The sequence below is a fragment of the Mobula birostris genome, chromosome 8, assembly GCF_030028105.1.
Source record: "Mobula birostris isolate sMobBir1 chromosome 8, sMobBir1.hap1, whole genome shotgun sequence".
Classification (NCBI taxonomy): Eukaryota; Metazoa; Chordata; class Chondrichthyes; order Myliobatiformes; family Myliobatidae; genus Mobula; species Mobula birostris.
This window is the reverse complement of record NC_092377.1, coordinates 21,689,754-21,702,973: the sequence shown is the minus strand read 5'-3', so window position 1 is coordinate 21,702,973 and position 13,220 is coordinate 21,689,754. Positions and strand designations below refer to the sequence as shown.

Sequence of the window (13,220 nt, the reverse complement as noted above, 5' to 3'; positions counted from 1 at the left end):
CGACTGAGCCTCAAAGCCACGGATTTGCCTAGTGGGCATCAGGGGCCAGTCGGCATAATGTTGGTGGTCGGGTGGATCTGGACTCGTGTATGCTGCGTCATTGTATTTTTTACTGATATTCTATATGGGTTTGCTGTCTTGCATACATCAAGCCACGGCTTCGCGGGGGGAAGGGGTGGTGTTGGAAGTGGGCCTCTGGACTTACTACATGATTGTGATCTTGTGTGTGCTTACTGTGTGTAACTGTTGGTAATGTGTTAAATGACAATTAAACTTGAATTGAATTGAAATCGCTCTGTGCTTTACTCACTTGCAGTTTCCCTTCATTATGATTTGATACTAAATTCCATTTGCCAGCATTCTGCCTACTTGCTATCTCCTGCAGCAGAATCATAGTACTTTTCATCACAATGTGTCTTTCCACTGATTTTTGCATCATGAGTAAATTTGGAAATCTTCCACACTATTCCAGGTCATTAATGTAAATTGTGGGCCATTACCTGATCCCTGTGCTGCACTACTAGTTTACTTCCTTCTACCCTCCAAAGGACCCACTTTTCCAACACCAAGCTGGCCATTGTTCAGTCCATTTTAAAACTGAGTCTATATCTGATTCCAGTTTCTCCAAAGTAGTTAAGCTGCATATTTTCTCCCATGAAGGATGTCAGAGAATTAGTTGAGATTTTGAAATTATATCATAGTTTCATGGTAATCATTGCTAGTGGAATTGTTTTTAAATTTGTGATTATTAATAAAATGTTAACTTAACACTATTTAGATTTGAATATGGGTCTCTGGATTATTAGTTTGCAACTTCACTATATTGCCCAACTGAGCATTCAGTTACATGCTGTCTTTATAAAACTAAATAGTTTTTATAAACTCATTCTTGTGGTTGCAACAAAATATTTAAATGGTTAGGAGATGCCCTTTTGTGGCCTGGCTCCTGATGGTGTTGGAATCTTTCTTTTTAATAAATGAAGCATTACATACTTGAACTATCTTTTATAAAATATGTTTTAATGTACCTCCTCTCTCAATCGTTTAGGGAGGAATTGGACATTGATCTGAAGGATATTTACTACAAAATCCGATGTGTGCTGATGCCAATGCCTTCGCTGGGATTTAATAGGCAGGTCGTGAGAGATAATCCTGACTTCTGGGGCCCACTTGCTGTGGTTCTTTTCTTTTCAATGATTTCACTATATGGACAATTTCGAGTAAGTGTTTTGGAGAGGAGGTAACAGATAAGATCGATGCAAACTTTCTGGATCCGCAAATAATGGGGATATTGATAAGATGGATAAAATGCATGTGCTTCCCGAGTGGAGGAATTCAGAATAACTGGACAATATATATTAATTGGAACTAAGTTTTTTGCAAGTAAGATCTAGAATTTTTTTTATTCTTCCTCCAAAAAACTGTTTATGCCGTTAGAACTGAATTTTCAATACTGATAAATTTCCTGATACATGGGAGTTTAAGTACAAATCTCAATATCCAATTAATGAAAAGAATAGGTGAAATTGCACCCCATCTTTCTTCACAAATTTTTGCTGTTCCTGAAGCTATTTTTTCAGCGGTTATTCCTGAAGCATAATGCACATCATTCAGTAATGGGAGTCTGAGTTAGATGTAGATATACTTTGTTAGCACCATAAAAATATGCTGAGTTATTGCAGATTTTGTTGAATCTTTCAGCTAAACAAAGTGATTAATTTCCTTATTACCAAAAGCTTTCTACCTATAAGAAGCAAGTTGGTAGTATGAAGGTACATGATGCTCTTGCCTGGATGGATGCAGCTGTAATAATTGTCATCCAGCACAAAGCAGTCCATTTGATTGGCAGTTCATCAGCAGATGTTATGGGTAGATGCTCTTTGACAGCACTTGCAAAACCTGCAGCCTCCACACCCAAGTTCTCCAAGTGGAACACTAATTTTGACACATACTGCCAATCCTTTGTTATTGGGCAGATGCCATAGCATTCTGACTGTCCCTTAACACCAGAAATTGCAGTTATTTTAGATGAAATCCTGTGACATCTTCCTAAGCAAGAAGAGCTGGGCAATAAATGCAGCCTTGCAGTAATGTCTATCTTTTTAAGAATGAATTAAAATACTGACCTACATTTTATTACTGCACCTTTGATAATAAACTAGAATTTTTGCAATTACTGCTTTCATGGTATGGATCAAACTGAGAATTCGATGTTTAACCAGGCCAGCTTGAAGTCTCTGACCAACTACCACCAACATACCATCCGTGGAACCAGCAGAGCCAACCCACTTGACTGCTGTTACACCGCCATCAAGAACACTTAACGTGCCATCCCACATCTGTGCTTTGGGCAAGTCTGATCACCTGGCTGTTCTACTTCCAGCGTAGAGGCAGAGACTGAGAACTGCAGCACCAGTGGTGAAGACCACGAAGCTATGGACAAGGGAGGCAGAGGAGTGCTTACAGGAATGTTTTGAATCGGTGGACTAGTCAATATATAGGGATTCATAGTCAAATCTAAATGAATATGCCACAGTTGTCACTGACTTCATCAAGACTTACGTGGATGTGTGTGTGCCTTCAAGAACATACCGGACAGACACAAACCAAAACCCCTTAATGAAGCAGGTGATTTGCAGTCTGCTGTGGACTAGAACTGTTAGCATTCAACACCAGTGATCCAGAACTATACAAGAAGTCAAGTCTATGGAAATCTATTTTAAGAGCAAAAACACAATTTTAATTGAGTTTAGAGGTAGAATCAGTTCTGGAAGGGTTTGCAGGCAAAACCTAACTTGAATGGCTGTGATGCTTCACTGCTTAATGAGCTCAATACCTTTTGTGAAGCTTTGAAAGGGAGAATCCCTGCAGCATCTGGTAACCCTGTGATCTCTGTCTTGGAGGCTGATATCAGAACATCTTTCTAGTGGGTAAACCCTTGCAAGGCATCAGACCCTGGTGGGTCACTGAAAACTTGTGCCAACTAAATGATGGGATTATTCAAGGATATCTTCAACTTCTCATTGCTACTGTCAGCTTCTAAAGAGTGGCAGTCATACCAGTGCCTAAGAAGAGCAGGGTGAATTGCCCATTTGCACTCACATCTACTCTGATGAAGTGCTTTGAGAAGTTGGTCATGATGGGCCGGCTGGTGGCACAACGACATCGGCGCCAGACCCGGGAGCGGAGGTTCCTGAGTTCGAAACTAGTTGGGTCCGCCCCCGAGTATGCTTTCCATCCCTGCCGGGTTGAGTATCGAGATCGCAACTCGACCTCATAAAACAAAGGGAAAAATGCTGCGAAAAATGTCTGTGTGGGAAGTGGCGCGCCATGCAGTCTCTCTCTCTCTCGCTCCGCGTCTTGTAAGAAAGCCATGAAAAATCCATCATCACAGACGCACGTACAGACACGCAGACGCACACGCATAGACTCGCACACAGGCACACGCCAAAAAAAAAGAGAAGTTGGTCATGGACCTGGACCTGCTACAATAGGTCAACAGCAGATGTAATTTCACTGGCTCAAAACCTGGACAATAGGAATATCTACATCAGACTGCTATTATATTGATTATAGCTCAGTGATCAACACCATCTCCTCAGTATGAATCAACCAGCTCTAAAACTTGGGCCTCTGTATCTCCCTTTCCAAATGAATCTTTGATTTCTCCATCAAGAGACTACAGACAGTGTGGATTGGAAGTAACAACTCTTTGCTGACAATTAACACCAGCGCAGCTCAAGGTTGCGTGCTTAGCCCACTGCTCTACTCTCTCTACACCCACAACTGTGTGGCTAGGCACAGCTCAAATGCCATCTGTAACTTTGCCGATGACAGCTATTGTTGGCAGATTCTCAAATGGTGACAAGGAGGCATACAGGAGTGAGATAGATCAGCTGGTTGAGTGGTGTCATAACAACAGCAAGCTTACACACAATATCAGTAAGACTAAGGAATGTGGACTTCAAGAAGGGGAAGTCAAGGAAACAACACCGGTCCTCATCAAGGAATCAGCAGTGGAAAGGGTGAGCAATGTCATGTTCCTGGCTATCAGCATCTCTGAGACCTGTCCTGGGCTCAACATAGTGACGCAATTACAAAGAAGGCATGAAAAGGGGGTATATTTCATTAGGAGTTCGAGGAGACTTGGTATGTCAAGAAAGAATCTAGCAAATTTCTATAGATCTTCTGAGAAGAGCATTCTAACTGGTTGCATTGCTGCCTAGTATGGAGGGACCACTGCATAGGATTGGAAATGGCTGCAGAAAGTTGCCAACTCCACCAACTCCATCTTGGATACTTTCCTCCTCAGTATCGAGGAAATCTTCAAGGGGGCATAATCAAATGGCTAATAAAAGGGGGGCAAATCAAACACATCCCCAGTACTCAGGACATGGGTTGCCAACCTGGGGTCTGCAGACCCCTCGGTTAATGGTTGGGGTCCATGGCATAAAATAGATTGGGAACCTCTGATCGAGATCAAAAAAACTGCATCCATCATTAAGGACCCCCATCACCCAGGACAAGCGGTCTTCTCATTGTTACCATCAAGGAGGAGGTATGGGAGCTTGAAGACACACATTCAACGTTTTAGGAACAGCTTCTTCCTCTCTGCCATCAGATTTCTGAATGGACAATGAATCCATGTATTGTACTGTGCTACTGCCACAAAACAAATTTCATGACATTTCACAGTGATATTAAATCTGATTCTGATTCTTCCTAGAATTTTTGTTCTGTTTCCAATCTTTATAATCTTCCTTTACATCAATTGTTCAAAAAAGTTAATTTGTTGGTAGAATGAAAATATTGTCTTGAACTAAACATACAGTTGTTATTATTTATAGGTTGTTTCGTGGATTATAACAATCTGGATATTTGGATCACTAACCATCTTCTTACTGGCTCGTGTTCTTGGTGGTGAGGTAGGGATGCTTAGTGGCTCACTAAGTCTGGAGAATAATTTTACTGGTTCAGTGCTGTTGTCAGTCTGTCATGTGGAATCTGGCTGTCTTGTTTTACAGGTTGCATATGGTCAGGTTCTTGGGGTCATTGGATATTCACTACTCCCATTGATTGCAATTGTTCCGGTCCTTTTTGTTGTTCGATCCTTTGAGGTTTTATCGACAGTTATAAAGGTAGGTACCTCCAAATGAAAATTATATCCTTGCTAGTTAAAAAAGATGTGATTGTTGTGCAGAGATTTAGCCCGGGAGTCTGTGCTGTTCAGTGAACCATGACGATTTGCTATTAAATAATGTTAGTCCTTCCCTGTCAGAGAATAGCACCAAATAATTCCTTGTTATCCATGAGGGAAAGGGGCACAAATATCCAGAAACAAAAATCCTTACAACCATTACGCCTCCAAATAAAAATGCAATTGCCTTTTGAAAGAACTTGGCGTGTTGAGCAGCATCAGCAGGAAGTGAGGGAAGGGGAAGAATTGTTGACATGTTTGTCAATCCTGCCTGAGGACCCTGTCTCCACTGTAACGTTCAAGAAGCTTTAGCATGCATTAATATGTATGTTAAATTCTTCAAATATATAAAGGAAATATTAGCTAACAAAATTATTTCCTTTGGAAGTTGCAAACAGTGATTGATTTTTGAAATATTAAGTTACCTATGTGTATAAAAGCCGCTCTGTAATGAATACAGAAGAAAGTCATTTGGCATGTGCCTGGAAGCTGATCATTGCATTTGTATAAACAACGGTTGTTTCCTCAGTGGGTACATTAACATTGATATATTTGAACAGAAATTGAGATGGGGCCTGAGGCTGACCTTGTAAATACACAGATCTACAGACAGCGAATCTGTGGATAATAATGACAGAGTGCGGTTATTTGTGGATCAGAACTGGCACGATCTGTCACTGTGAGGTGCTGGACCTGGCTTAGTGGGGTTGTATGGGTTGCAAATATGGCAAAATATGTGCCTTGCCTCCAAAAATATAAAAATTAAATCTTCAGCAGCCAGGTAAATTGCTTGCCTCGATTCAAAAATATTCAAACTTTGAAGTACTGTTGAAAATATTTAAAGTTGATAGTTTTTATATTTAAAATCTGAAGCACTACAAACAAAATGTGATTTAACAAATTGCAACAGTTCCTCTCCATTGAAATCAATAAAGACTTTTGCCACACCTAGCAGTGGAGACGCTGTAGTAACATCCTGCGCCCAATCCAACCTAATATAGGTTCTCCACAAAGTGGCGATGAATTGTCAAAGCCTTGCATTTTGTGGAAAATCCAGCATCAAGGTGTGTAACTTCAGCATATTTTCCTTGATCCTCATTGTCTTTGATTTTACTGGAAGCTTTTGATGCTGCACTCAGCACGATGCTAGTGGCAGCCACCTGTACTGTCTTTGCAGTTCGGGTTTCTTTGTCCATGCTTGGACTTAATTTACATTGAGATCTGGAACTGACCAAGTGATCCTAACAGAGTCTGAAATGAGCATGATTGAGCAGGTGATTCACACTGACAAATCTTGTTTTTCAGCTGTTTGGCGTGTTCTGGGCTGCTTACAGTGCTGCTTCCCTACTGGTTGGAGAAGAATTTAAAACAAAGAAACCTCTTCTTATATACCCAATATTTCTTCTGTATATCTATTTTTTGTCTTTGTATACCGGTGTGTGAGATTCCAAGGATCTGACTGTTGGATAAGGACTGTGACAAGGCAATTGTTTTGGAAGAAGTGCTAATGACTCTACCTAAAAGAGAAAATGAATTTCTTCCTCTTCAGCAAGTGGTTATTTTGGGGTCTAAAAGCTTAGTTCTAAGGTTTAAACACCTTCTGGTGTTTAGCAGCTACATAAATGTGTATTTAATTCGTATTTTAAAGCTGTTTTGGTTTGTGTGGAAATGGCTTCTAAAGGAGACGGCTGCAATCAATTTAATATGGAATGGAATATGGACAGTGCTGAGTCTCTGTGCCAAAGTATCAAGAAAGATATAACCAAGGAAAAGCATTTCTGACAAATTCTGAAACATCCTAAAGAAAAGAAAAATTAAAGTTAAGGCATTATTATTTTGAAATTGTACTTTTTAAAATGTGCAGTTTTATGAGATTAAAATAAGTGTAATTGATTCTGTAGATACATTTTATCTATTTAATGCAAACGGATATATTCCAGGCATTTTAAAACTTCAATTTGTGTAGATGAGTTCAAATTCTTAATGAAATTTAAGTTGGGTGCCTTCGCTTGGATTATCTTTAGCTGCTGACTGGCTGTTGTATAGGAAAAAATAGTAACATAGGCATTTGTAAAATAAACTGCAAATAAGATGTTTGTAGTTACATTTTCTTTAATATTCTTACCTAGATGTATTGGCTATAACTTTAGGATGCACCTTTTTCATAGTATTGAGGTTATTTGCACAATTTCATTTGATTTCAAATTATTTTTAAATACTTGGTTAAATTTGGGTGGTGGAGTAAATATGTACAATTGAAGAAAATGGCCAAACGTCTTGGATTCTATGTGAAAATGGATAAAAAACTGCTGCAGTATTTAGTTTCTTTTCATTCCACTAATTAAGCCTAGTATACTCCTGAAATATTTATGAACAAACTTGTTTAACGTTTGGGGTAAGTTATGAGGCACACCACCATTTCTTCATTAATGATGATTTATCACGAAAGAAAATTCAATGTTTAAGTTCCTGAGGTGCAAAAGTGATACTCATTGTTAAAAATTACTTACAAGTATAGGCCCTCCACGGGCTACAGCAGAATTCCATTCCTGTTAACTATTTGTTAAAGATTACTGCAGCAGCTGGCAGATCCATCCCACTGCCCTCCCAAATGTTTGTCCATATGTATGTATTCTCCAAAGTCAAGCATTCTTAAACTGGGAGGACCTTGCATATTGAAGTAGTGGGTGTGTTTATAAATCTGAATTACAAGAGAAAATGAAGTAATGAAAAAGAACATTTTCTTGAAGCTCTGGCAAGTGACCATTCCAGGCTTTTAAATTTTAAGTTATTTAAACAAAAAAAAATTTTGCAATTAAACTCACATCAATTTTTGATATGCTTTACACTGTGCAGAGTGGCCTGCTTTAGTGAATTTGATTACATTGAAAATAGAACATTATAACACAATACAGGCTCTTTGGCCCATAAAGCTGTACTGACTGCTTAAAATCCATTTAATCCTTCCCACCTACATAACACACCATTTTTTATATTATTCAGAGTTTCTTAAATGCCACTAATGTAACTGCCCCCATGGCAGTGTGTTCCGCACATCCACCACTATCTGTGTAAAGAACCTTTGACATTCCTTCCTTTCTTTTCCTCCAATTACCTTAAAATTATGTCCCCTTGTATTCCCCTAGATTATGCACCTTTGTATTAGTCAGAATTGGGTTCAGTATCTCTACATGTGTCATGGAAATTTTAGTTGTTTTGCGACAGCACTACATAATAAATAACAAATTACATTTTTTAAACTAGGTAGTGCAAAAAGAGGGGGGTGAGAATAAAGAAAATAGTGAAATTGTGTGTATGAGTTCAGTTCAGAAATCTGATGGCAGAGGGAAGAAGCTGATCCAAAACGTTTCATTTGGGTCTTTAGGCTCCTGTACTTCCTCCCTGATGGTAACAATGAGAAGAGGGCAAGTCTTGGGTGATCGAGTTATTAATGATGGATGCTGCCTTTTTGATGCGTTGCTTTTTGAAGATGTCCCCGATGCTGGGGATGCATTTGATTATGCCTCCTTGGATTAGCAATTTGATTAGATTCATATGATCCTGAAGGACAGCAGAAAATCCTCTATGGAGGGAATGAATTGCTCGTAAATTAAGATACAAATGCAGAAAACTAGTTTGGCGTTCAAGAATGTTGCAATGATTACAATGTAATCTTCCATTATGGTTCTCAATTTAAATAATTGCTTAAGCTAGGCTATCCTTCAAACAATCTATTTGTTCATTTTAACTTCAGAGATTTTCCCTTTTACAAGTTTGAACATGTGTCTTTGTTCTTTAATATTTGTATTATATTTGCAATCCAAATCTGTAATTATTAAGTCATTCCATATTCATCTTTCTTCCAAGATCATCTTGTATTTCACTCCTCTGACAATGGACTATAATGTAGTTCTTCTGAAGAACCTCCACTGTAACACAGTGGTTCTTTGATTTTGTCTTGTTTTACTTAGATCAGGGGTTCCCAACCTGAGATTCATGGACCCCTTGCTTAATGATATTGGTCCGTGGCATTAAAAAAGATTGGGAACCCCTGCCTTGGATAAATACTCCTTTGCTTTACTACATACTGTCCTGCAGTAATTGTACATATTAAAGTTTAAGTCTCTAACTTTGATTCTTGGGTATTTTGGTACATTCGAATACTTATTCTACTTTGAGCAAACGTTTCTCTTTTTCAGATAGCACATTCAGCAGCCTGCTGTTATTGGGCATTTACAATGGGATACAGGATATAGTGTCATTTTCTAATTTAGTTATAACTGGAGTTATATTTACCACATGGTCTTGTTTGCCTGTCATTGCTCATGCACAGAAATCATGATTAATTTTTTTTAAATGCTTGGTCTGTACATCAGCTATATTTAAGTTAACATTTGCATCCAGAGGAAGTAAATTTTCTATTTGGCAGTTTTCTTTCGGAAAGAAGTCAGTTAATATCCTAAAAGGCACTGTAATTAAAACGTTGAACTGGTGATCAGTAATAGACATGAATACTATGTCCAATAAATGGGAGGGTGATCTCAGGCCTCATAATCTTCTGAGGCTTTGCGTGAATTTTGGAAGATAAAGTAAGAAACGGGCTGAGAGGGATGGGGAAAATTTTGCCTTAAGGTGATTTAGATGCTGTAGCGCAACTCAATTCGTCTTCCTTTCTAAATTAATATCGTGCTAATATCAGTTGCTTACAGAAACAACCCTTCTACTGTCAGCTTAAAATATAAAAGCTTCTGATTTATTTGATTCAAAATGGTCAATGAAGAACATCAAAGACAGACCACCAATTGGTGGACTAGAAAATTGCAAACTAGGAAATTCCACTTTTGGGGGGTGGAGTGGAAGCGCTCAGTAGAGCAGTCCGCTAATTTATGTTGGTTCTCACCAATGTGAGGGGGCCGCATTGGGAGTATCGGATACAATAGATGACCCCAAACATTTGCAGGTGAAGTGTTGCCTCACCTAGACAGACTGTATGGGGCCCCGAGTGGAGGTGAACAGGCAGGTGTAGCATTTCTGTCACTTGCAGCTACCGATGAAGTCAGAAGTTTGCATACATCTTAGCCAAATACATTTAAACTCAGTTTTTCACAATTCCTGACATTTAATCCTAGAAAACATTCCCTGTCTTAGGTCAGTTAGGATCACTATTTTAAGAATGTGAGATGTTGGAATAATAGGGAGATTGATTTATTTAAGCTTTTATTTCTTTCATCACTTTCCCAGTGGGTCAAAAGTTTACATACACTGTTAGTATTTGGTAGTATTGCCTTTAAATTGTTCAACTTGCGTCAAACGTTTTGGGTAGCCTTCTACAAGCTTCTCACAGTAAGTTGCTGGAATTTTGTTCCATTCCTCCAGACAGAACTGGTGTAACTGAGTCAGGTTTGTAGGCCTCCTTGCTCACACATGCCTTTTCAGTTCTGCCCACAAACTTTCTATCGGATTGACGTCAAGGCTTTGTAATGGCCACTCCAATACCTTGACTTTGTTGTCCTTAAGTAATTTTGCCACAACTTTGGAGGTATGCTTGGGGTCATTGTCCATTTGGAAGGCCCATTTGCGACCGAGCTTTAACTTCCTGGCTGATGTCTTGAGATGTTGCTTCAATATATCCACATAATTTTCCTTCCTCATGATGCCATCTATTTTGTGAAGTGCTCCTCCTGCATCAAAGCACCTCCACAACATGATGCTGCCACCCACATGCTTCGCAGTTGGGATGGTGTTCTTCGGCTTGCAAGCCTTACCCTTTTTCCTCCAAATATTACAATGGTCATTATGGCCAAACAGTTCAACTTTTGTTTCATCAGACCAGAGGACATTTCTCCAGAAAGTAAGATCCTTGTCCCAATGTGCAATTGCAAACTGTAGTCTGGCTTTTTAATGGCAGCTTTGGAGCAGTGGCTTCTTCCTTGCTGAGCAGCCTTTCAGGTTATGTCTATATAGGACTCGTTTTACTGTGGATATAGATACTTGTCTACCTGTTTCCTCCAGCATCTTCACAAGGTCCTTTGCTGTTGTTCTGGGATTGATTTGCACTTTTTGCGCCAAAGTACATTCATCTCTAGGAGGCAAAATGCGTCTCCTTCCTGAGCGGTATGACGGCTACGTGGTCCCATGGTGTTTATACTTGTGTACTATTATTTGTACAGCTGAACATGGTACCTTCAGGTGTTTGGAAATTGCTCCCAAGGATGAACCAGACTTGACATCATTTTCTGACCTCAATCTGATAGAAAATTAGTGGGCAGAACTGAAAAAGCATGTGCGAGCAAGGAGGCCTACAAACCTGACTCAGTTACACCAGTTCTGTCTGGAAGAATGGAACAAACTTCCAGCAACTTACTGTGAGAAGCTTGTGGAAGGCTACCCTAAACGTTTGACCCAAGTTAAACAATTTAATGGCAATGCTACCAAATACTAACAAAGTGTATGTAAATTTCTGGCCCACTGGGAAAGTGATGAAAGAAATAAAAGCTGAAATAATCATTCTCTCTACTATTATTCTGACATTTCACATTCTTAAAATAATGTAGTTATCCTAACTGACCTAAGACAGGGAATGTTTTCTAGGATTAAATGTTAGGAATTATGAAAAACTGAGTTTAAATGTATTTGGCTAAGGTGTATGTAAACTTCTGACTTCAACTGTATATGTGCCAGGATGGACATTAGTGGGGAGGGATGAATGGACAAGGGAATCATGAAAGGAACGATCCCCATGGGAAGTGGAGAATGGAGGAGAGGTAATGATATGTTCAGTTGTAGGATCCTATTGAAGATGGCGGAAGTTGCAGAGAATGATGTGTTGTATGTGGAGGCACATGGAGTGGTAGATGAGGACAAGAAGAACTCTATTCCCGTTAAGGTGGCGGGAAGTTGTGAGCATGGATGTCCAGGAAATGGAGATGATGTGGGTGAAGGCAACATCAATGGTGAAGGAAGGTAAACCCCGTTCTTTGAAGGAGGAGGACCTCTCAAATGTCCTTGAAAGGAACCCCTCATCCTGGGAACAGATGCGGCAAAGATGAAGGAACTGAGAAAATAGCATTGTTACAGGAGGCAGGGTGGGAAGAGGTATACTCAAGATAGCCTTGGGAATTGGTAGGTTTATAAAAGATGTTCATAGACAGTTTTTCTCCAGAGATCAAGAAAAGGGAGAGAAGTGTCAGGAAATGGACCAAATAAATCTAAGGGCAAGGTGAAAGTTGGAGGCTAAGTTGAACTCAGCATTGGTACATGAAGCAGCACCAATGCAGATGTCAATGGAGTGCAGAAAGTGTTGGGCAGCATTACCAGGGAAGGCTTGAAACATGGACTGTCAACCCACTTTCTCCAAACTCGAGGGGTAGACATGGGCCTCAGTTATGCCTGCCTTTTTCGTTGGCTACGTAGAACAGTTCATGTTTGGATTATATTTTCAAGAACAATGAAAATATAACAAGAACAAAGTACTTATTATGTCCTCTATTCCCTCTCAGTTGCGCAGTAACTGAAATGCTCCCATGCACATAGCCTTTGCTGCCGCACAGCTGGAATTTTCTTTTATATAATGTTATATTAAAGAGCTGCACAGTTTTCAGGCTGTGTTAAATAAATAAATGTTTTAAAAATTCCTGCTCTGAGCAATGGTTGGTCCGTGTAGCTGTTTTTTTGTTAAAGAGTGAATATTAAACAATGTCTTACAAGATCTCGGCATATTTGACAACCAATGTGGTTAATAGAAAGAAAAGGAGAGAGAGAATTCTTTTTCATGCTGCCAATCCTGCTCAATAATGTAAATGCATTACTATGACTACAATGCATTTAATGACCTACCCACTGCTGAAATAAAAGTAGCTCAGGAGAAAACACTGGGGAAAATGATTCTCAATCACTCAAGAGATCTTCCCATCGCTGTCTTTTGTAGGCTTCTGAAAGAGTTGCAAGTTGACTGAACTGCACTTTCTCTAGAGCTGAAGTATGATATTCTGCATTTTAAAAAAACTTTGTACTGATTCAATGG

General features: G+C 39.4%; 1 protein-coding gene across 1 annotated transcript in view; it reads left to right on the top strand.

Moving 5' to 3' along the window:
- yipf4 (Yip1 domain family, member 4) overlaps positions 1–7,289 on the top strand; it is a 48,823-nt gene extending 41,534 nt beyond the window's left edge. The window contains exons 3-6 of the mRNA XM_072264880.1: positions 1,049–1,220; positions 4,848–4,925; positions 5,025–5,138; positions 6,503–7,289. Of these exons, the coding sequence (XP_072120981.1) occupies positions 1,049–1,220; positions 4,848–4,925; positions 5,025–5,138; positions 6,503–6,640 (502 nt within the window). The 3' untranslated portion in view covers positions 6,641–7,289. The remainder of the gene's footprint in view (positions 1–1,048; positions 1,221–4,847; positions 4,926–5,024; positions 5,139–6,502) is intronic.
- Positions 7,290–13,220: the final 5,931 nt, after the last annotated feature.